General features: G+C 42.9%; 1 protein-coding gene across 9 annotated transcripts in view; it reads right to left on the bottom strand.

The window, feature by feature from the left end:
- Positions 1 to 24,713, bottom strand: part of SNX19 (sorting nexin 19) — an 80,312-nt gene that overhangs the window by 25,045 nt on the left and 30,554 nt on the right. Inside the window, exons 9-14 of one of the 9 annotated variants that reach the window (XR_004436100.1) lie at positions 19,435 to 19,619; positions 18,441 to 18,528; positions 16,362 to 17,373; positions 13,366 to 13,574; positions 11,936 to 12,058; positions 11,241 to 11,281 (exon numbers count right to left, since the gene is read on the bottom strand). Coding sequence is in view for 3 of the 9 variants with exons in the window: in XM_033206775.1 (XP_033062666.1) it covers positions 17,241 to 17,373; positions 18,441 to 18,528; positions 19,435 to 19,619 (406 nt within the window). In the remaining 6 variants the exon portion in view is untranslated. Of the gene's footprint in view, positions 1 to 11,240; positions 11,282 to 11,511; positions 12,059 to 13,365; positions 13,575 to 14,716; positions 17,374 to 18,440; positions 18,529 to 19,434; positions 19,620 to 24,713 lie in introns of those variants that run through there. The other 8 variants (XR_004436102.1, XR_004436101.1, XR_004436099.1 and 5 more) reach the window with 8 other exon arrangements.

The following is a 24,713-nucleotide window of genomic DNA, read 5'->3' on the forward strand; positions in this document are numbered from 1 at the left end:
CAGGACTTTTCCTGGCACTCTCTGGAGAATAAAAAAGGAATATGTAGAATGGCTGTTGTGTGATTAATGTTTACACCCACAGTGCGGCTGAGCCATTCCCAGGGGTGCACTGAGTGGGACCCCTCCACCAGCAATGACCCTGCTGGCATGTCCCAGGTGCCTGAGGAGAAGGCCCATTGAACACCTGGGGCTGAAAGGGCAGCTCAGCTTTGCACATATGCTTGGATTTCCTCTCTATTCCAAGGCAGACAGTCCTCAGGGTTTGGCCCAACACACTAAGGATGGGAAGAATAAAGAAACGATGTTCCAACAGTATTTCTGCAGCTCTAAGCTTCTAAAGGGATGCTGGACTAACCAGCATACATGCTTCCTTTTCCGTAATGCCTCGAAAAACACTTGGGAGTGTGAAGGAGTGAAATTTTATGCTATTGGCCTTGTTCTCATTTGCTTTTGATTATTATAAAATTATTCTAATGCAAAACCTATAGAAAATCGGTAAACTCAGAATCTCGCCAGATGAACTGTTACGTCGGACTATGCTCTAGGAAGAAGTATTAGAAATCAAAGATATTAACTTTCCAAGTGTTCATTTCCATCTGAGTCCCTCTCTGGGACTCAGTTTCCTACTCTGTATAATTGGGAAGGTGACCTACTTTCAAGGACCTTTATAGTTCAAACACTCTTCGGTTCTGTGAAAAGCAGCCTTATATCAACCCGTGGTGGGCTGCATGTCACATTATCACACAGAGTGGTCCTTGCTTTACAGAAAAATATTCATTTGCCCATTCATTCACCTATCCATTCATTCGACAAACAGTGAGCACCTACGATATTCCTCACACTGCTGAAGGCAGAGCTGTAGGGTGAGCTGTGAATAAAGCAAGATGTTGGCCCTCATGGGGCTTGCATTCTTATGGGAACCAAACACAATGAAAGATTTAAACATACACAGTGTAACCTGAAGTGATGTAAGCCAGGCACAGAAAGACAAACACTGCATGGTCTCACTTAAATGTGAACTCTAAAGAGCTGAATTCACAGAACCACCGAGTAAAACGGTGGCTGACAGGCTGAAGTGTTGGAGGACTGGGGAGATGCTGGTCAAAGGACACAAAATTTCAGTCCGACAGGAGGAGTAAGTTCAAGAGATCTATTGTACAACATGGTGATTACAGTTAACAATATATCGTATATTTGAAAATTGCTCAGAGAGTAGATTTTAAGTGTTCTCACCACAAAAAATGATATGTGAGATAAAACATGTTAAATAACTTGATTTAGCCATTCCATAATGTATACATATATTAAAATGTCACGTTGTACCCAATAAATCTATACAGTTTTGTCAATTAAAACAATTAAATGTAGTGTAATGTAATATAGTATAACAATAGAAAATAAATCAATAGTAAGTGCTATGAAGAAAAATCAGCAGGATTAGGGATTACGGGATAAGGAATGCTATTTTTTAGACAGGGTGGTCAGGAAAGCCTGAGAAGGTGGCATTTGTGCAGAGACACTGGAGTAGGGGAGTGAACCATGCCAGGTAGAGGAAAGAGCAAATGAGAAGGCTTCACATTCAGGCATGTGCTTGGTGTGTAAGGACACTGGGAGACGGGGGAACAAGGCTGTATTCCTGGGTGTGGTCTTAGGTTTTGATTCTAAGACGCCTTTAGAGTTTAAGAGCATTCTCGAGTCAGTGTTGTGTGCAAGGCTCATTGCTAGGCTCTGGGAGTACCCAGAGATAAAACACAGTCTGTGCTAGAGGACACTCCTAAGGGACATGCACTCATCTACACAAGAGAAGGTACTGATGGTGGAAGGAGGTGTGTGCCAAGAATCCAATGCATGGCGCAGACACTGGTTCTGAAGGAGCTCCAGAAATGGGGACTCAGGCACTCAGAGATGCCTGGGCGAGCAGGGGGAGTTTAATGTGGACCTTGAGCAAAGGACCAGGCAAAATGAGAGAGGCAGACTGTTTAGGCAAGGAAGGAGTGAGCAGAGGGAGTCGGCAGGAGTGGGCATGGCCTAATTGGCAATGGCTTGGTTGGAACAAAAGCATCTCACAGCAGAGCCATGGGAAATAAGGGGTGTGAAGAGGCTAATCAAGAAGGAAGGAAGCCGCCTGATTCCTCAAGGCTGGATAAGAAGGTGCTCCTCTGAATTCAAATGAGATTTCATGATCAACATGGTTAGGACTTTGATGCTGTTACTCTAGGAAAGGGTTAACGGTTTCCCCTTGAGGTCTCATTCTCTAAGTGCTGAAAGAGCTGTTTACCTCACAGGCCACTAGGCCCCACCTGCCCCAGAGGCCCAGTTAAGGGAGGATGGCTTCCAGCGCTGCCTCCAGGGCGGTCTTCTCCTGTGAATGGCTGCTCTCTGCACTCTGCCTAAGCCTCCAGGTGCTCAAGGGCCTGGTGACCAGGAATCACCTTTCTGAAAACCAACCGGACTGGCCCAGAAGTGAGCCCATCTCCATCCCAGCCTCTGTCTTCCTGTCCCTACTCCTGAGCATGAAGATGTGCAAGACCCTAACTTACTGGAGCACGGCTTGGAGCCTGGGGCATCAGACCCTGTGTCCACTGAGAACTGTGGATGTGGAATATGCCCAGGGCTGCATTCTGAGCTGTGCCTGCCAGCCACACACTGGTGCCCGACTGCTGCACCATCTATGAGATAATGTCTCTCCATTTTGGGATTGTGACATAGTTACATCAGACCTCAATGGCCAGCGCTTGCATTCCAGGCCTGAGATCAGTGTGACAGCAGAGAAACCTGAGCTGCGAGGGACATTCTCAGGCTCAAAAATCACAAACCCGACAGGGAAAGGAATTTGATCAGAAAACGACACCATTTAGGTTATTTTAATGCCTGGATTTGAGCTGCCCTTTAAGCAGAGCCCCTTCTGTCGCAGGACTTTATTACCAAGTGACCCCGGCAGATGACTTTCACTTGTTTTTAACTGTAGAACAAGGTCATGTTTGGTTCAGGCACACTACATGGAGTGGACTTTGGGTGACAGGGTAAGCCCTGGCTCAGGCCTGTTTTTCCATGCACACAGCATGCAGGTTGACAAGGCAGAGGCCAGGTTCTGTGGCTTTGCAGCAAATGATCTCCTGTGGGTGCAGAGAGAACTTCTTCCACTCTTGCACGTACGGTTCCTAAAAATTCTACCTTTACTGAGGCACTGTACTGCTGAATGCCACTTAGGCATTCTTTGATCATCTGAAACTTGCAACTAAGAGATGGGAAGAGACAACTGTAAACCACTTAGAGGTGACCATTAGTGCATCAAACAATCAATTTATGAATCAAGAAACATTTGTATATCTATTTACTAAGCATTTTTGATGTGCAGGAGAGAGTACAAAGCAACATACAACACAGTCTTCATTCTTAAAAAGTACCTAATAAAGGTATGGAAAACAAGATTTGTACTCAGAGAACTCTAAGACAACAGTCAAATACTCAAATGGCCTGGCCCTACTGGTAATTCCAGCGGACAAACAGCATGAGAAAAGGCTGGGAGACAGTAATAAACATGTGCCCACTGCAATGAGCTACCCAATCAAGTCGTTTTAGCTCCTTAAGATGGCAGATGAGAAGACCCCCTTTCCCAGAAGAGTGGGAGTGTCTGCCTTCAGGCTGTCAGCAATATTAAATAAGAGTGCTTGGTTTATACATTTTAAAAACGTAAGGTCTGACATTCTGCCCAGAGCAACGGAGGGCAGTGTGGTTTAACAGCAAAAGGACTGAACAGAGTGCCAGGAACCCTTAGCTCTAGACTTACTGAACAGAAAGACCTTGGGTGAACTTTTCATTGAAACACTGAAGGCTTTAGGTTCACACCTGTATACAAAGGATAGTCCTGGTATAGGGCAGCAGAAATGCCACTGAGCTAGATGCTGGAAGACCCAGGTCCTGGCTTTGCTAATAATAATGACATTTATTATGCACTGTGTGCTCGAGGTTGTTCTTAATTAGCTCATTTAGCTCCCTTGCCCACCCAATCTCTGTGAGGAAAGCACTATTCTTATGAGCATTTAATGGACAAGAAAACTAAGCCACAGAAGTGTGAAATCACTTTCCTAAGGACACAGATCTAACTACTGGCAGAGCTGGGATTCTACCTGGTTGGTTGCCGGCAAAGCCCATGTTCTTAATCCCTGTGCTGCTGCCTCCCAATAAACTGGGCGAGTGATCTTGGGCAGAAGACAAACTCTCTGCATTTCAGTTTCCTCTTCAGCAAAATGAGGACATGAGTATTAATAACTTGCCAAATTACCTTAAACAGTGATTGTCAAGATCTAAATAAGACATTGGAAATGAAATACTTTGTGATATAAAAAGTCCTATACATGTGTGAAGTCTGTTCCTCAGAGGAATGATGAAAAGATGAAATGAGATGGCTGATGGGAAACACTGTGGGACATGAACATAAAAGTGTGACTTGGGCCGGGCGCGGTGGCTCAAGCCTGTAATCCCAGCATTTTGGGAGGCCGAGATGGGCGGATCACGAGGTCAGGAGATCGAGACCATCCTGGCGAACATGGTGAAACCCCGTCTCTACTAAAAAAATACAAAAAACTAGCCGGGCAAGGTGGCGGGCGCCTGTAGTCCCAGTTACTTGGGAGGCTGAGGCAGGAGAATGGCATAAACCCGGGAGACGGAGTTTGCAGTGAGCCGAGATCGCGCCACTGCACTCCAGCCTGGGCGACAGAGTGAGACTCTGTCTCAAAAAAAAAAAAAAAAAAGTGTGACTTGGATGATCAGTGCCACCACCATCCTGGGAAAGACTAACTGGCGGTGAGCAGGCTCTTGCATTCCATGAAAATTTCAGGATGCAGCTTCTTTTACATATCTGTATAGTATCTTTAGTCAACTTGATTTTGGCAGGTTTAAGGACGAAAAATGAAGGATAGGAAGTTTTTATCCTAGAAGCCTAGAGAAAGTCAAGTATATTCCTTTCAAGAAGAGAATCCCAAGGTTTCTTTCCTTTCTTCCTTCCTTAAATTGAGACCCAAATGAGGTGGAAGAAATCTCTACTGAGATGAGACTCATTTTTAGGAGAAACATGGAGACTATCATCGTTGTTCCAGAATCTGGCCATGCACCAAGAGACAGCTTCCGCTCCCTGTCTGATATTACCAAGCTGGACAGCGACTTTTCTATGATCCAGTTCAACTTCTTTGTATGGAAGAAACTGAGGTCCAGGGAAGTGAAGAGATTGGTCCAAGATCACTAGAACCCATAACTACAAGGCAGTTCTTCTGAGGCCAGGCAAATGTGTGTTCCTCCCCATTTCACTGCCTTTCTTTTGGGTGGGTTTTGGGTGAGGGAAATTTTTATGAGAACCCACATCATAATCCCGTGACAATTCCAAAGAACAAAATGATTAAAAAAAAAAATCTGTTCTCTGAAATGGCTCCATCTCTGCCTTCATATTGCCTGAATGAGGCACAATCTGGCTGAGTCTCGAAGATACTCTGTATCACCTGTTTTCTTGTGGTAAGAAGGTGCTTCCAGAAGGCTGATTTTTCCCTTTTCATGCCTTCCCTTTTCACGTACTGGGGCACAGACTCTCTCATACTGACAGGAAGAGAATTAGCCTCCTTTGGTGTTACTGCTCCTTCCCACTTTAGCTCAGCATTATACACATAAAACGGGTGGGTGTGGAGCCCTTTCACCAGGGACTGGGTTGCAGAGTCTGTTACTGGAAAAAAAAGCAACACCCTTTTTGAGCCCAGAATTCATCGGATTTTTTTCCTGTGGTGATACAGAGGCCCCTTCACCTCGGCAACCAAGAGGCTACAGCTGGATATGTGCTTATGAGATGGGTCATAGTTAAGAGCTGCCAGCCTGGGGTCTGTTTCTGGGACATTTACACCTTAGATTAGACAGGCATTGGAGTCAGGAGCTAGCTGGTTACTGTAGCAACAGGCCTTCAAAGCTTCACATTTCAGATGGGAGCTGCTATGCTATGAAACTTGCTCAGGGGACATCCTTTTTCTCAGTTTGAGGTTAAGTACTCCTCCGCCCCCCACCCCCCACCCCCCACGCCCAGTATATTTTCTTTTCTTTTTTATTAAAAAAAATTTTTTTTATTATACTTTCAGTTCTAGGGTACATGCGCATAACGTGCAGGTTTGTTACATATGTATACTTGTGCCATGTTGGTGTGCTGCACCCATCATCTCGTCAGCACCCATCAATTCATCATTTATATCAGGTATAACTCCCAATGCAATCCCTCCCCCCTCCCCCCTCCCCATGATAGGCCCCGGTGTGTGATGTTCCCCTTCCCGAGTCCAAGTGATCTCATTGTTCAGTTCCCACCCATGAGTGAGAACATGTGGTGTTTGGTTTTCTGTTCTTGTGATAGTTTGCTAAGAATGATGGTTTCCAGCTGCATCCATTCCCTACAAAGGACACAAACTCATCCTTTTTTATGGCTGCATAGTATTCCATGGTGTATATGTGCCACATTTTCTTAATCCAGTCTGTCACTGATGGATATTTGGGTTGATTCCAAGTCTTTGCTATTGTGAATAGTGCCACAATAAACATACGTGTGCATGTGTCTTTATAGCAGCATGATTTATAATCCTTTGGGTATATACCCAGTAGTGGGATGGCTGGGTCATATGGTACATCTAGTTCTAGATCCTTGAGGAATTGCCATACTGTTTTCCATAATGGTTGAACTAGTTTACAATCCCACCAACAGTGTAAAAGTCTTCCTATTTCTCCACATCCTCTCCAACACCTGTTGTTTCCTGACGTTTTAATGATTGCCATTCTAACTACAAACCACTGCTCAGTGAAACCAAAGAGGACACAAACAAATGGAAGAACATACCATGCTCATGGATAGGAAGAATCAATATCGTGAAAATGGCCATACTGCCCAAGGTGATTTATAGATTCAATGCCATCCCCATCAAGCTACCAATGACTTTCTTCACAGAATTGGAAAAAACGGCTTTAAAGTTCATATGGAACCAAAAAAGAGCCCACATTGCCAAGACAATCCTAAGTCAAAAGGACAAAGCTGGAGGCGTCACGCTACCTGACTTCAAACTATACTCCAAGGCTACAGTAACCAAAACAGCATGGTACTGGTACCAAAACAGAGATATAGACCAATGGAACAGAACAGAGGCCTCAGAAATAATACCACACATCTACAGCCATCTGATCTTTGACAAACCTGAGAGAAACAAGAAATGGGGAAAGGATTCCCTATTTAATAAATGGTGCTGGGAAAATTGGCTAGCCATAAGTAGAAAGCTGAAACTGGATCCTTTCCTTACTCCTTATACGAAGATTAATTCAAGATGGATTAGAGACTTAAATGTTAGACCTAATACCATAAAAACCCTAGAAGAAAACCTAGGTAATACCATTCAGGACATAGGCATGGGCAAGGACTTCATGTCTAAAACACCAAAAGCAACGGCAGCAAAAGCAAAAATTGACAAATGGGATCTAATTAAACTAAAGGGCTTCTGCACAGCAAAAGAAACTACCATCAGAGTGAACAGGCAACCTACAGAATGGGAGAAAATTTTTGCAATCTACTCATCTGACGAAGGGCTAATATCCAGAATCTACAAAGAACTCAAACAAATATACAAGAAAAAAACAAACAATCCCATCAAAAAGTGGGTAAAGGATATGAACAGACATTTCTCAAAAGAAGACATTCATACAGCCAACAGACACATGAAAAAATGCTCATCATCACTCGCCATCAGAGAAATGCAAATCAAAACCACAATGAGATACCATATCACACGCCCAGTATATTTTCATAGCAGAGAGGAGGTCTGGAGGAGACAAGAGCCTAAGGCTTCACCCTTGCTCACTTGGAACTAGGCATTCTTGCTGTCATCTGGTTTAGTCAAGGGGGTTGTGAGGGGTGTGGGCTCCATTGTGAGTGTAGAAAGGATAGAAAATTGCCAGATGGGGATGAGGATTCCAAGCCTATCAGGAGGAAAGAAATATGTTACTCACTGCCACAAGAAGGTTGCCAACTTCATTTATGGCTCAGCAACCGCTTGCAGGCAAAATCTGTTACATGCCTGTCACTAGGCTATGCACCCGAGGATGGAGGCACTAGCTGAGGCTTACGAGATAGAATAGATAAGGAGAAAATTGTCTGCCATGGTATATGCTGGAAAAACTCTGGGAAACAAGACAATCTGCCTCCAAGGGATTAATAGTCCAGTAGGGAAGACAGACCAACAGGCAAACGCTAAGGGCAGGTTAGAAAGAAGCTTGACTAGTGTAGGTGCTTCAAAATGAAGACAGCTGTTTACATCTCAATCAAGTTGTGTGGGTCCAGCCAATTTAAGATAAGCTTTGTTTAATTATATTTTATGTTTGAAAAGGAAACTTCATTACATTGCCTATCAGGGCAGGTGAGTAAAAAGGCACATGGAACTATATGAACAGATGCCATCAACAGGTTTTTGCTTTTACTTATCATCTTTCCCATTTCAGCATTAACTACTCAGTATTTTCTCATCAGCTTTCAGAAAGTTTCTCATGGATAAACCTGTAGAGGGATTTGGGGAAAGGAAGCTTTATCAGGATCTCTGGGGGCTATTTTATATTTTCCAATGTCTGAACTGTTTTTACAACAGATTTTCCACAGAAAGTTCAAGTGACTAAACTTTCTGAGTCTCAGAAGCTGGGACTTAAAACCAGGGGAAGAGATGTGAATGGCTAAACTTTCTAGTTGTGTGAATAGTTGGCAACATAGAAAGAATTGGTCAAAATGTTGATTCTTAGGGTTGGTGGTTCTTCTGACTTCACAGAAGAGAATATTTGGCCAACTTTCCTCACACAGTATCAGTCGTGGCATCAAGTACAGGGACTATCATGCATTTAAGGTTCACATATAGCCTTAAGTTGGTGTCCATATTGATTTAACTATCAAAAAGACAATTAGATTAGTGGGGTAGCCAAGTCACCTACAAAGACTGATGAGCTGATCTAGAAAAAAAAAAAAAGGAATAAAGAAAAAGCAATTTTGAAGTTCCGCGAGAACAGGAGAAATGACAGATATAAGAGTTTTTTGAAGAAAGTGTCTTCTCTGTTGCTATTTAGTTTTGTTTTTAACAAAGGAGTTTCAGAAATGAACACAGAGATGTAATTGGGTGAGGCTGCCTGCTAGATGAAGAAAATTTCTATCACTTGGGAAAAATCCACAGAAATCCTAATCCTATTAAAAACTGAGGTCATTCCACCCCAACAGTACTCTTTCTTCCATGTCCAAAAGCAAACGTGGAGCTTGCTTGTGTTTCAATACAAGCTCTTGCCTCAGTCCTCTCTAGATTTCTAACAGGAGGTATATAACCCTGCTCTTCAGCAGAAAGACCACAGCTATTCCTGCTGCATCCACATATGCATGCTTACTTCCCTTTGATCTGTGGCAATGAGCTCTGGCGCTGCAAATGTCATATGCCATCCGCAAACCCACATGGATGCAGGGTACACACCTGAACAGGGGGTAGCCTCTGATGAAAACATTTGAGCAACAGATTTCTTTATCTCATCCAAATAGATCCACTGAAAAGGAAACTTTTTGGGTCCCCACCCACATGCAAGAAGTACAAAGCTATCTGGGGCAGGTCTGGTACAAATGAGCCAGTGCCCTCCACTGGAGTAAGTGGTTAATCTCAAAGAGGTTTACAGTGGTTTCTCCACATACCTTCACCCTTCAAGCCTTACCTACAAGCATTTCCACAAAAGTCACCAGCACACTATCTTTGGGATGTGGAAGGTCAGGAGAAAGGAATAAACAAAATGAAAGGAACAGTATCAAGATCCAGACTTATTCACAAATTTTGCCTCTTAAATAAACAATCTTTAATTAAGTAAACTTTAATATTTATTTTGTACCTATCGTGCACTAGGTATATACATATAGTTGGGGGGCATAAGGACATAATAGGACTAAAAAAGATAAAAGTTATGTTTGTTGCCCTTGAAGAATTATAATCTCTTACTGAGGACTTCATATACATGCACATTGACTAGAGAGGCAGTGTAAATAAAAAGAAAGTGGGGAGAGTTTTGGCTGGTACAATCAGACAGTGCTTCTTGAAAAGGGAACTTGAACTGGTGCTTATGGGCAGAGGTAGTCTACCTGCCCAGCCAGAGGAGAGAAGGTAATCTACCACATGGAAGGAAGGGCATGAACAAAAAAAATGAAAGCAGGAAGGAACATGGTGGTTTGGGCAGAATAAAAAATCCCTAGATTTTTGTGGAACGTTCTCATCTAACCTCCTGCCTAAATCATCTATAATACATTTTGTCCCCAAGAAAATGTTCTACTGCCAACCAAGCCCATATGATTCTCCCAGAGATGCATGAGTCCTTAATGAAAGCTGCCCTTGCTATTCTTGAAAAAGCCACTTGCATTTATAGATAACAGAGGGTAAACTTTACAAAGTGGCAAGGAACTGGCCTGCCGACAGCTCACTGAATTTGGATTCCATGCAAGCAGCATGTGTAAAGGAGGTAAACTCCAAAAGTGTTTTTCCTCCCTTAATAAGGTCTAGTCTCCTTAGTGTCAAGGCATGAAAAGCAGATATTTCATACCAACATTCATGGTTAATCTTTTTGATAGTTACAGGAGTAGAATGATTCTTCACCCAGGGGTGCGGGCAAAAGGGCTGATTACCTATGCTCACAAGTCACCACATCCAGTTGAACACAGTATAAACAAATCATTGCTTCTGTTGATATTTGAGTCCTTTTGTCTACAATCAGGGACTTCTGTGTTTATCGAGCTAGGTCTTTACTCTCATGGGTTAATCAAAGTTTCTGGAAGCAATCACAGTCAACTCTGCTTATAACAGGGTGCAGCATGGAACATAAGGTGGGAAAAAAGACAAAAGTGTGGATGATTCATACATTATTCACAAACTTACCTTCTTAATCACTACAACATTTTAATATTAAAATTAGCTTACACTTCCTAAACAAACACTGACTGGTGACAAAGGGATGGGGTTAAAAGGAGCAGATAATGTCACTTCAAGAAATGTTTTCTAAGTTTGGATCTTGATACTGTTACCTTTGTTTTGTTTTTTTAATTCTTCCCTCCTAACCTTCTGCATCCCAGAGATGGTGTGCTGGTGGCTTTCATGGAAGTGCTTGCAGGTAAGGCTTAGAGAGTAAAGACAGGTGGAGAAACCAGGTTTTGTCAAGCTGGTGAAGAGACATCAAAGCCAGGAGTAATTCTCTGCAGCCTGTCACATGCTTGTTTCTGCCTCCAAGAAAGCAGAGTTAAAATGGACTTTCAGACCAGAGACAGGTGAGGATGACAGGGAGGCAGCGCAAAGGCTCCGTAAGTCTGAAAATAGCATCGTGAGTCTGCCAAGGTGACTGCGGGTGCCCAGATTTCCCCTACCACTTCACCGTGGCCTTGGCTTTACAGACTGTTGCCACCAAGTCACAGAAAGAAAAAGATTCTGATGATTTTCACTTGTTTCATGCTTGACAATTAACACATTCTTCTGGATTTCCTTTTCTTTCTTTTTTTTTTTTTTCTCTTAAACCAGTCAATGTTGTCTTTGTGTAATACGAAATATCAGGCAAGTCTTAGGATGTGGACATCATGTTTGGGGCAATGCCTCCCTCACGGCCTCTCTCATCCTTTATACCATAAAAGACTGATGGCAATAGGCTAGCTGAACTTCACCCTTTGACGGTTTCATTTTCTTGTCTACAAAGGCAGGGTGAGTGACTGCTGCCCTGCGATTTCTGGCACTCCCAGTGGAAAGGAGGCAGAGGGGCCAAGTTATGGCAAAGCACGCCCAGTTAGGCCTTCATCTACAAAAGTATCATGGTTTCCCTTCCCCCCCGTTACCATTCTTTCCCTGGTTCCCATTCCCTTCCACATCCAGCAGCGTGGGCTAACCTTCCTCTCCTCATCTTGGGAAAACACATCTCGCTCCGGTGCAAAGTTAGATTGGACCAACAGCCGGTGTGGACGGAGCGGTGGGAGGTACGGCTTGCCAGGACAGCTTGGCTGAATGGGTTCCTGCAACAAGGCATCTCCAAATGCTCCCTGCCCCTCCAACAGCAGAGGAGGGTGATAATCATGCTCTCGACATTTTCAGAGCATAGCACTTACACTTTTACTAGGCCTTACTCCGGACCTACTGAATCAAAATTTGCATTTTAAACTGATCCGACGCGAATCACACAAACATTACAATTTGGTAAGCAGTATTCTAACTCACTAGACCTCAGGGCCACAAACTATGACTCATGAGACAAATCTGGTCAGCTGCCTATTTTTGTAAATCAAGTTTTACTGGAACACAGCCACACTTGTTTATGAATTGTCTACGACTGTTTTTATACTACAATGGAAAAGCTGAGTAGCTACAACAGAGACCATACTGCTGCAAAACCTAACATTTAGTCTCCAGACCTTTACAGAGAAAGTTTGCTGGCTCCTATACTAGACTGTAGACTCCTTGAAAGTGAGAACCTGGTCTTGTTCTGCTTTGTAAGGTACAACGGCAGTTTAGTATAGTGGCTATACATGTAGGCTCAGAGGCAGACTGACATGATTTGTATCTAGGCTCTATCACTCCCTTGCAAATGACTGTGGGTAAGACATAACCACTCTGTGCCTCACGTTCCCCATTGATAAAATGGGGATATATTAGATTGGTGCAAAAGTAATTGCATTAAAATGGCAAAACTGCAATGACTTTTGCATCAACCCACTACAACAGAACCTACCTTTAAAGGTTGATTTGTGGGTTAAATAAGTAAACATATGTAAAGACTCTAAGTAACGCTCTCAGAAAACGTTAACTATTAGCTGGTACCAGGCATTTTGAGAGAAGACAGGGGATTTGCTTAATGTTGGCAGAATGGCCCATCCCTAGAGCAGACACTGTCTATCAACACCCATTCTCTGCTTCTTTCTTGCTAACATCAATTATTTCTGTAGATATCTGACCTTCACGGAAGATGACCTCATCTCTGGGGGCAAATACTATTGAAAGTCAATCACAATGCCATTCTCAGTGTCAGTGGATTGGCATGAGGTGGGTAGTTCTAGCCAATGAGTCATAAGAGTTTTTTTTTTTTTTTTTCCTTTGATTTGGGGTCTCACTCTGTCACTTAGGCGAGAATGCAGTGGTGTGATCATGGCTCACTGCAGCCTCAAATACCTGGGCTCAAGTGATCCTCCTGCCTCAGCCTCCCTAGTAGATGGAACCACAGGCGAGAGCCACCATGCCCCACTCATTTTTTATATTTTTTCTAGAGACAGGGTCTTGCTATGTTCCAGGCTGGTCTTCAACTCCTGCCCTCAAACAATCCCCCTACCTTGGCCTCCCAAAGTGTTGAGATTGTAGGTGTGAGCCACTGTGCCCGGCCTAGAAGAGGATTCTGGAAGGACTTCTGGGAAATGGTTCCTTCATTCCTTAGAAGAAAACACAGAAGAGATGCTCCTGTTCTTTTATGAATGTTATCTCTGGGAGTGATGCCTGAAACTACAGCACCAGGAAGGCAGGCAGTCTGAGAACACAGCTGACCTAATTAATGGCAAGGAAGAAAGATGGAAAGAATTCAGGCCCCTTAAGACGTCTCAGAGTTGCTGAATCACCAAACTCCTGGGCTTACCTACTCACATACTAATGTTATGAAAGAAAATAAATTTTCCTCATAATTTAATTCCTGTCCAGAGCATCCTGATTCATATAGCCAGGGATCATAGTTACACATATTTTTACTTCATCCAGGACCTAACAATTGGTGTTGGGTGCTAAGAGCAAAGGAAGAGCAGTAGCTGGAAATGAATAACCTGGGTAGGACACAGGAAGTCTCAAAAATGTTCTAGGGTATGTAAATCAAAACCACGAGGTATTAATATCACCTAATACCCTTTAAGATGTCATTATGAAAAAACCAAACATTACAAGTGTTGGAGAGGATGTGGAGAAATTGGAACCCTTGTACATTGTTGGTGGGAATGTAAAATGGTCTAGTCAATATGGAAAACAGTATGAAAGTCTTCAAAAAATTAAAAACAGAACGATATATGATCCAGCAATCCTACTTCTGGGTATTTATGTAAAATAATTAAAAGCAGGGCCTCAAAGAAATATTAATACTCCCATGTTCACTGCAGCATTATTCTTAATAACCAAGGCATGGAGCCAACCCAAATGTCCCTCAATGAATGAACAAAGAAAATGTGGCATAGCCATACAATGGAATGTTTTCAGCCTTAAAAACAAAATTCTGTCACATGCTATAACACAGATGAACCTGGAGGACATTATGCTAAGTGAAATAAGTCAGTCAAAGAAGGACAAACACTGCATGATTCCACTTATATGAGGCGTTCAAAGTCGTCAAACTCACAGAGGCAGAAAGTAGAATGGTGACTGCCAGAAGCTAGTGGGAGGGGAAATGAGGGGATGCTGTTCAATGGGTATAAACTTTTAGTTATGCAAGATGAAAAACCGGTAGCAGTCTGCTACAAAATAGTGTGCTGCTTCTAGTTAATAATGTACTATCTCAAAATAAATAATGTTCTATACACTTAATTTAAGAGGGTAGATCTCACATTATGTGTTTCTTTACAACAATAAGAAAATCACCTTGTAAACTGGAAATTTCCAAAATGGAAATTGGAGTAGCTTGTATTGTTTTTAAAATTTATACATGCTTCTAGGCTCAGGTTTAGGAATTTATTTTCCATTTAGGTTTTATGAAGTCTAATCCAAAAATGTGAAAATGGAACTGTGAGTTATATGTGATGAGAAAGTACAGCTTTCTTGAATTCAAATAATCAATGGCAAAGATCACATTTAGAATTGGACAGAAAGAACACAGCACCCCTGTCTCGTCTTTTTTATAGATATTAAGAAAAGGGAAAGTAGTCTTATTTCAAATATCAAAATTCTGACTTAAATGAATAAAATTTAGTCACGAGTAAATACAAAAACAAGCAAACAAAAAAACCTTCCTGGATTAGCACAGGCCCAATTCTTCCCTGCCTTTTATCACCCTGTCAGCTGGGAGTATCTTTTCCAGATACCTGTGGCTCTCTACCAGTTGTTACTCTCTTGTTGTCTGAACCTGCTACCCAAAATTGGCAGGTAATTTTCAAAGTTGTGATTGTTCCCTTGGCAATATCCATTATTTCCCTCCTGGGTAGAAGGAGGATCTGAGGACAGCTTATCTTTTTGGGGTACATGGAGTAGAGGTGGGGACTCTTATGCAATATGAAATAAAAATAAGTTCTTTGGGCTGGAAGTGTCAAAAGATTCCTTAGAATTTACAGCCACAGGGATTTCATGGTGTGTCTGATGTACTGATTTTGTGCCACATTTGAGCCAGAACTGGCAGCAGATTCAAAGCAACACAGGTGGCTAAGTACACATGAAGGGAAGGTATGGGGAGAGAAAAGTGGCATAAAACAGGGCTGCCCCCCTATGCCCATCGAGAATAGGATCTTAGCCCTCACTGAAGCAGCTGAATGATCAGCTCTAATACGTTGGCTGGACTCCTGTAGGTACTCACAGAAGGTAGAGATGCTGAGCAACCTTTTCCTGTCAAAGTCTAGGGCTGGAGATGCTTCAAGAACTTTGGAGCCATAAAGTCACTGTAATGGTCAACTTTTAAGGCTAGAAGGAGCCATGAGACATCTCATTCATCTCCTTGCCTTTGGGCAAGAATTGCACACCTAAGCCTCCCAAATAAATCAGACACAATTCAGGGTTAAAAGCCTCTAGAGGGGCAAAAAAGTAAAAAGATTTTACAACTTTCTCTCACAAACCACTTTGTGTGCTCATCATCTACTTCAGAATCTAAGAGAACTTTGACACTTGTTTTTGACACCCCATTGCCTTCTCATCAGTCTAACTCCAAGACCTTCCTTCAAGCGGCAGGCTCTGGTAATTCAGCGAAAGCAAGGTGCTAACAGGCAAGTGTGAAGCCAAAGGGCTCGCAGTGACATCCTTGACACCTTTTTGCCAGCTATTCACATGTGTTTAATATACAGCACTCCCCTGTGACTGTCTGTATCCTTTTCCATCACCATTTATCCTTCTCCAGCAATTCCCAATTGCTTTGCCTTGCTAATAGATGTTGCAGTCTGATAAAACACCTTTGCCTTCATGCTGGTGTTGTTAAAAGACTAATTATAACCACAAGGAACGGGAAATAAGAAGCTATTCCCTGTAAGTTTGCTAATCTTATCTGTTCAGAATAATAAAAGTTCTCCGTCAAAGACTTACGAAGGGAAGTTTCATCCCCCAGGCTTGCTAGTCCTACTCTTTGTGCATTCTTAAGACAGGAGGCAAGTACTTTACCTTCTCCTTGGAAAAACTGAGGCTGGATATGCAGCTTGTCATGCAATTTTGCTGAAGATATAGAGAGGGTCATAAATTCAAAAATTCAATTGCTCTAGGGCAGAGGGTTGGGAGAAAAGCCAATAAATAAAATGTGTGGTACAAATGCCGTTCAGGAAAGGGTGTAAAGGGTGGGGTGGATTTACCAGAAGCTTTGGCAGTCAGTTTTGAAGTCTTCTGGAAAGGAAAAGTGTAGCCTCCCAGGGAAGCAGCCTGATGACATCTTCCATAAGGCTGATGTGTTGGGAAACAGCAACACATGAGCAAGAAGTTCCTTGAAAAATTTTCTTCCCTCCTTCTTCTTCTGGAACTGTTGGGAAACTAGATTAGACCCAGGAGTCTGGTTTGTGAGAATGGCCCTGAATGAATTTTTAGTTTCCGGTTAGGAACAGAGAGCTCAGAAGGTTGTTTTCTCCTCCAAGGAAATCTGGCCACAGTTTTTTTCCTGTTCTACCCAGAGCTTGTGTGCTGGTGGATTAAGCACATGTGTGCACAGGGCCAGGATTCTGGCAAACAATCTCAGGGAGGATGGCAAACGGAGAAGCAAAAGGGGCTCATTCCTCCACCTCACAGCTTCTTTTCCCAAAGGAAACAGGATCTACTCGCCAGCAATAATCCCAGTGTTCCAAAAGAAACATGGAAATAAATGTGCATGCAACTGGGACACATATACCCCTGTCACCTGCTACAAATGGAGCAGAAGTGGGAGGGAAGTGAGCCACTGAGGACCTAGGCCTTCTTAGCTGTAGCCTATTTCAAGAGGGCACAGGCTTCCTGAATGGTCTTTGGTGGCCGAGTAACTCTACTTCCCTGAACTGGGAAGAATGCGTGAATAACCAGCTAAGAGGAGACACCCATCCTCTTAGAGTTGCCTGGGGTATCTGAGGCAGAGGTGGTAGCAGCAGACTTCTCAACAGAGGCACTGAGATCCAAGAATTCCAGGATGATGTCCCCAAGACAGTAAATCAAATGCCTGAAACAAATGGGCAAAAAACTTGGGGTTTGGCTCAGTCAGGAAACACAAGACCCTGTTTACGACATTTATTTTCTCCTCCTCCATCACCGATATGCTCAACTTCAATAGCTTGATGAAACTTCTGCTAAGAAATTAATGTTTTCTGAACTAATAAAGCCTCTGGCCCTAATAAAGGTAAGAACAGTTTTATATAAGACTAGTTTTACATAACATTAAGTTTTATAAAATTCCATTTTTCTTTACGTAGTTACATTAGCACTGCGCTGAGGAACTGTGCTAACAAATCCTTGAGATGTCAGGTTACTAGACACTTTCAGAGCTCCTGACTACTGCTGTTTATCATAATTAATTACCTTAAATTTATAGGCTGCCTTACAGGCAGTGAGGCAAAGCCAGGATCCTTGAGGAAGTTAACAAACACAGTCTACTCTGGGGTAGGGTTTGAGTGTAAGATTACTCAATACTTCCAGAAGAGTAACAGCCCAGGGGATGGAATCTACCTCTTCTGGATTATTCTAGGACTCTTCACCCAGCATTTCTGGTCCCTTTATGAAATTCCAACCTTACTATCTTGTCTACCTGATATGAAGCAAAGACAACTCCTGGTCCTGACATGAATCACAGCTTTGCTATGAGGCCAGGGGCTTATGGTGAACATCTTTACATGGTCTATGATACACGGGCCAGGGTACGCTCTTGGAGCATTCACAGGGACTGGCAGATGTTGGAAAGAGCACTGAGCAAGTATGCTGAACAAGCCTGGAGGATAAGAGGTCATTTTCAGCAGCTCACGTGGGGGCCTGCATAGAGTTCTTCCAAACACAAATGGTGGTTTGTCCAAGAGTGACTTCCTAGCACATGAAGATCTGCTCGGAAGCCTGATGGTGTGGGTTTTACTGAGTGTGTGGATCTGGACATCAAACTCTGTAATCAGTGCCCAGACCAAGTCAAGACATCAATCCTGTTCTTTGGAATGTGGGCTTTTCACTCAGAAACCTTGGATGCCTCTAAGACCAGAGACGACTTTAACTACGCTGAGGTTGGAATAACATTCTTCCACTTACCTGTTGATGAGCGGTTGTTGTAGTGACTCCAAGACTAGACCCCAGCTCACCCGGCATTTGTTCAGCCCAAGAATTTCTACTACGAGATCTGAGGAGGAAAAAACAGAGGGAATGTGTGTGTGACCACTGAAGTTTTAGATTCTGAGGACAGTCTCTCCCCAGGATCTCTGCCGTTTTTACATAGGTTCGGTATTTCGGGCATACCTCTAAACCACACAGCCAAACTAAAATCCTCACAAAACAGGAAAAACCTGAGAAAAATATGTTTCTTAAGTTAGGTGTCTACACAAGAATGGGCTTCAAAAATTATTTTGTAACCTGTCACTCAAATGCAGGTACTCCTTCCAATGTAACAGTTTAGGTTGGCAGACACAGAGTTATAATGATACGGGTAAATACAACTGATTGTCCAGAGCTAAGTTCACAACTGTTTCCTGGTTATCACAGTCATAGGCAACAAGCTGCCTTCCTGGCCCTCTAAAAATACAATGCAAGGAAAAACAACCTTCTCAGATTTTGTTTTTACTTATTGCTAAAGGCCATGTACCATACTCAATGGCTGCAATTTATTAAGTTGGAGCTTCTGTGGGACATGTGATTTTCTTCCTTGGTCCCAAAATGCTATGAATTGTCAGAGAATCTGAAGTCTTCATCTCCTGGAAATGGCTCTGAGACCTGTCCCTGCAGGCAGGCTTCCCCAGACCTGCCTGTAGGTAGAGAGAAAGTTATTAACCTAAATATCTGCAGGATTGTCACCTAGTATTTAGGGTGCAGCCATAGAGTTCTCTTCCATTCCCTTGGCATCAGCTGAGGGATAAAAGAATTGCAGCCTGTTCATTTTCCTATTAGCCTGAGAAATGATGGGTCAACAGAGTTTTGAATCTAGCCACATGCAGGGCCCTTTTACAAACAGGAAAAGGTGAAAGGGTAATGGTGGCAAAGCAGAATGGAAGGGAACTGTGACTGGTATAATTGATCTCATTGGTCCAGTTACCTGGGAGGACTCCCATCAGGCTCTGCAAAGCCTGTTTCTCAGCAGCCAGTTTCTGCTCCTGGGTCCTTACAGGCCGTGGAAACTTAGGCAAAACTCCACCAGGCCAGATGGACTCCTGAAGAAGCCTGAGGTACTGCACCCAGTGCTGTGGACTTGTTAGATTAGCCACCTGCACCTCTAGCCACCTGTGGTAGAAGAGAGACGAAAGCTTAGATAAAACTGAAGGAAAGGAAATAGCAAGGCAGCAGACTGACTGTTTATGTTCCCCTGCAGATTTGAATGTCAAAATCCTAAACCTCAAGGTGATGGCAGGAGGAGGTGGGGCCTTTGGGGAGGCGATCAGGTCATGGGGGCAAAGGTAAATGCCCTTATAGTAAGAAACCTGAGAGAGACTTCTCACCCCTTTTGCCACATGAGGACACAGGGAGAAGACAGCTGTCTATGAACCAGGAAAAGGGCCCTCAGCAGACACGAATTCTGCTGGTACCTTGATCTTGAACCTCCCGGCCTTTAGAACTGTGAGAAATAAACTTCTGTTGTTTATAAGCCATTCAGTTTATGGTATTTTGTTATAGCAGCCCAAACAGACAAAGATACCATCAATTACATAAGCTATCAGAACAGGAGAAAGTCAGCACTGATTCTTGCAATGGAAACCAAGCCAATTCAACAACCTGGGATAACAGAATTTGAAGATGAGTAACAATAAGAATCGTGTTATTCACTCAGTGTTCACTATGTGCCACCTACTGTACAAGCGGTTTTACAGAAGAGAACACTAAAAGGGCCGTGGTCTCTGGGCAAGGCTGCACCTGCACCTGCCCAGCTCTCCCCTGATGGGAAGCATCATAACCTTCTTGGTAACATTACACACAGCCTTCAGAGCTGAGGGTCTGGCGATCTTTATACAAATTCTGCCCTCTACCCTCCCCAGCCATATCCCCTGGACTTCAAGTCCTCATGACTGTCTTGGGGATTTCCTACATCTGCCCTTTGTTCGTAACAGTTCTCTCACTAACAAGGGCCTCTTCTCGCCTTGCCTGAAGAACAAGTCTCAAGTCTGCTTCTGGCAAGACCTGTTTCAACCCCACCTCCTCCATGAAATCCTTGACCACCACAGCTGGAAGTGCTCTCCTTCTCCATAGACCTCCTTTGGCAGGTAGTTCTGGAACAATTGCTTTTTAAAGGTGTTTATAGCTTTACTTCTTCAACTAAATTATAAGCTGTAAGAGTTCTGTGTCTTGTACTTAAAAAAAATTTCCCACAGGGCTTGGTGCTTAAGAAACGGTTGACTGACTAACTGTTCTTATTTCAATGAAAAATTTTCCCTTTGTCTTACTTTCAAAAATGAGTCAATTACTCTGAGGGGGAAGATACACCAAATCTGGAGTTCAGCTGGAAACTTAGAAAGTGGTTCAACATTATTCTTGATCTGTTCCTGCATTTTTTTCAAAGTGATATGGTCAGAAGCTGAGGTTCCAGGCTGTTGAGGCCTCCCCTTCACCCACCTCATTTAAGACTGACATAGCTGTGCTGGTCATGGATGGACAATCAACCACTTCTATTCATGCGTGGAAGACTTGTTTGATCCTGCACTACATGGCAGCTCATGCCATCGCTCCTCACTCCTATACTCGAGTCACTTGTCACTCATCCAAGGGTAGAGGGGGCTGCCAAGGCAAACTTTATTTAACCTCCACTCTGCCAGACAGTCTGCATTCCACTCAAGCTGGGCATTCCAGCCATGGGGGCTGCAATCCCCCAAGCCCAAGGCTCACAACTGATTCTAAGAATAGGAAGTGTGTAAGGTAATAGCAGGGCAAGAATGGCAGCCATCGATGGAGATCAAGAGTGGCACAAAGCTGTTCTTGTCCAAAATAGCCATCACGATCGTATTTGTTATTATTAGGGCCACATCTCCTTTTTATAGGGCTTTTCATTCAGCGAGCCTAAGATGCCTGATGAAAGGGATCCAGTAGCAAGAATTCCTGTTCCTGCTTATATAAGAGGGTCACTAGAGGGAGGTGGCTGCAATGACCTGATCGGCTTCTCTGCAGGGGATTAAGTGACCCAAGGTCTCCCTTCTTCACCTCAAGCCATGTATACTTCTGCAACTTTTGCTGAGGAGAATGATGTGTCTTAGGGTCTCACCTAAGTGTCTTGAGGGAGAGGGGCAAAGTCTTGCAAACTAAAATCTTCAGCCACACGATCCTTCCTAGACTGAACATGTTACACACCAGCAAACCTGGGTACCTCAGCCATCTTCTGGGCATGTCTTACAAAGCAAGAGTTAGATTCTTCTGAATGAACATTAATTTATCTGATAGGACAGGACCTCACATGACATTATGACAAGGATATCCTCCTTGTTCTCTTGTATGGTGGTTAAGTGTCTCATGTAGGTGTGTTGGGTGCAAAATGAATTTTATCATGTGGCAAAATATAAATTTATAAACTTACATGAATCTATAAGACAGTTTTTCAAACTCTAAATGAAAATGTTGGGGAGACACATAAAAGTATGAAAAAGTAAAAATAAACACCTGATGATAAGGATGAGTCTATGAGTCAAATAAATTTGTGGGAGCTAATAAGCACAACTCACTGACGAAAAGGACTGCCACCTCTGAGTAAGTATCAACTGCTGACGAGACAAATACACTGTCAAGCACTGTACACACAAGGCACAGAACTGGCCAACAGGAGGCCCTGGAAAAAGTCAGGCCCAGGAATATAAGAAACAGGACTTCTATAAACTGGCAGAAATAAACTCTCTCCAGGCCTACAAAGAGGGACAGAGTTTAGAAAGTGGCTTCTAGTCCCTGGGAGCTGCGGAGTGCCAGCTTTCCTTATTCTTCTCCATACTCTGAAGATAAAAGACACAAACCACACACTTGCACCACACACAATTTAAACATTTGCTCTCTTTCCTGGATTCTCCTCTTGCTTACGTTCTGCCCACCCTTCCCCCTGTTGGCAAACAGAAGCTTTATCCTAGGCCTTTGGGCTCAGCATGGTCTTATTTCCTAGCCCCAGGCAGCCTGTGTAGAAGACCAAGTGCAACACATCTTTCTTGTTCGCAGAAGTTCTGAGCAACAGTGTCTCGTTAAAAATGATGAGCATGCCAATCTGGAAGGAAAACATGATAAAGCCCAAACCAAAAACATCACCACCACTACTGCCACTGTCCTCACATAATACAATCTCGACATTTTTTAAGCTGTAATTCAATTTCTAAGACATACTTTATTATCACCCACAATGCCTTTCTCAAGTTGTAAATGGCCATATTCAGGGATTTGGTATACTCTGCCTTGCCCAACACCTGGATGGAACCAACTGCCACAGGTTCTTGAGAACAATGAAGAAGGTGGAGATCTCTTCATCCAAAGATCTCTCCTCTCCCTTCCATCCCCACCTTCCCTTCCATTGGTTCTGTCATCCTTCTCTAAGGTAAAACTCCATACACACCATCATTTCATTACCTAGCTTTATTAACTCCCCTAATCATGCTTGGTGTATCTGGAAACTGGCTAAAACACGGAAGACAAAGAGATTAGGTGTAGGATCGTTAAAAGGGACAGACGTCGCAACACCCCTCCATTAACTCTCTTCATCTCGCTATTCTACACTGCATCTTTCTATTCTTATCATAGGAGTGGGAAGGTTAAAAAGAGATTTGTGGAAAATTTATGTGTCTGAAATCTAATACATCATACGAGCTTTTCCAGTATCAGTTTCTGGAATTTGCTGGTACCACTTACTATTAGGCTGACAGAAATCTAAAGCTTCAAGGTCAAAACACACACACGTTCCTCTTACTATTCATTAGAAATTACTTATAATAGGCCGGGCACGGTGGCTCACGCCTGTAATCCCAGCACTTTGGAAGGCTGAGGCGGGCAGATAACCTGAGGTCAAGAGTTTGAGACCAGCCTGGCAAACATGGCGAAGCCTCGTCTCTACTAAAAATACAAAAAAAATTAGCTGGGCATGGTGGCGCACGCTTGTAGTCCCAGCTACTCAGGGAGGCTAAGGCAGGAGAATCCCTTGAACCCAGAGGCAGAAGTTGCAGTGAACCAAGATTGCGCCACTGCACTCCAGCCTGGGCGACAGAGGGAGATTCCATCTCAAAAAAAAAAAAGAAAAAAAAAAAGAAAGAAAAAGAAACTACTTATAATAAATCATTTACTAAATACAAATGCTATTGTTTATGTAATACAAGATGCATGAAGTAAATACGCTAAAATAAATATGGTAGGGAATAGCCTCAGATAGCACTGGTTTTATTTTCCACTACTATTCCAGGTCTGATACTTGATTTAGAGGTATCTCTATCTATTATCCTGCCTTCAGCCCAAAGAAGAGAAGAAAAAAGAACCCAAACCAGGTCTCTTGTGGTAAGCCATCTCTCAATGATTCAGAGCCTTACCAGGGGACCTAGAAATAGCCAATAAAATGGCAAAAAAACCCCACCATACAGCACCATTTTGACCCCAAGACATTCAAAAGCTTCACTTACGCCAGACAGGGGAGAAGAGAGGATGTGGAGATCAGGGCTTATCAGTATGCTGGGATTGCACATCTACTCCATGTTCAAGGGAACCTGGTCTGAAATAGCCACAGATACAGGAATGAAGCAATGACTAAAAAGGAGACAGTTTAATACTAGGGCTTAAGATGGCACTTCAAGGTTAGCAGAAGGTCATTTCCCATCAAAACAGCAGAATCAAATCTCATGAGTAAGAGGAGAAGGCTTTAGAGACCATGTCTAATCCAATTAGCCAAATCCCCTTCACTTCTTTTCTGAGACAGCAGCTATGGTTGAGTGAGAAAGAGTCTTGAATCAGGACGGCTTAATGAAGAGGAGAAAGGGAAGAAGATACTAAAATCATGAAACAGAAAATATTCTTAAGATCCACAACAATATTCTAAATGAAAACGCCTGGTGCAGTCTAAATACAAGGAAAATAACAGGTCCATTCCTTCCAGCCTATTTATCTATTGGCTGTACCTCTATAGACAATCCAAGGGCAATTATGCTCCAACCTTATCTTAAGATACCAAATATAGTTCAAAGGAAAAGAGACAGAAAAGGAAGATCAAGTTAAAGCTTCTGTCATCCTAAATACATCTTCAATAAATTAGAATTATTGACTTATTTTATTACCCTTAGAGCAGGGTTTTCAATCTTGGTACTACTGATATTTCGGACTGCAAACTCTTTGTCACAGGGGCTTTCCTGTGCATTATAAAACATTCCACAATATCCCTGCTCC

The sequence above is a fragment of the Trachypithecus francoisi genome, unplaced genomic scaffold (assembly GCF_009764315.1).
Source record: "Trachypithecus francoisi isolate TF-2019V2 unplaced genomic scaffold, Tfra_2.0 Lachesis_group8, whole genome shotgun sequence".
NCBI lineage: Eukaryota > Metazoa > Chordata > Mammalia > Primates > Cercopithecidae > Trachypithecus > Trachypithecus francoisi.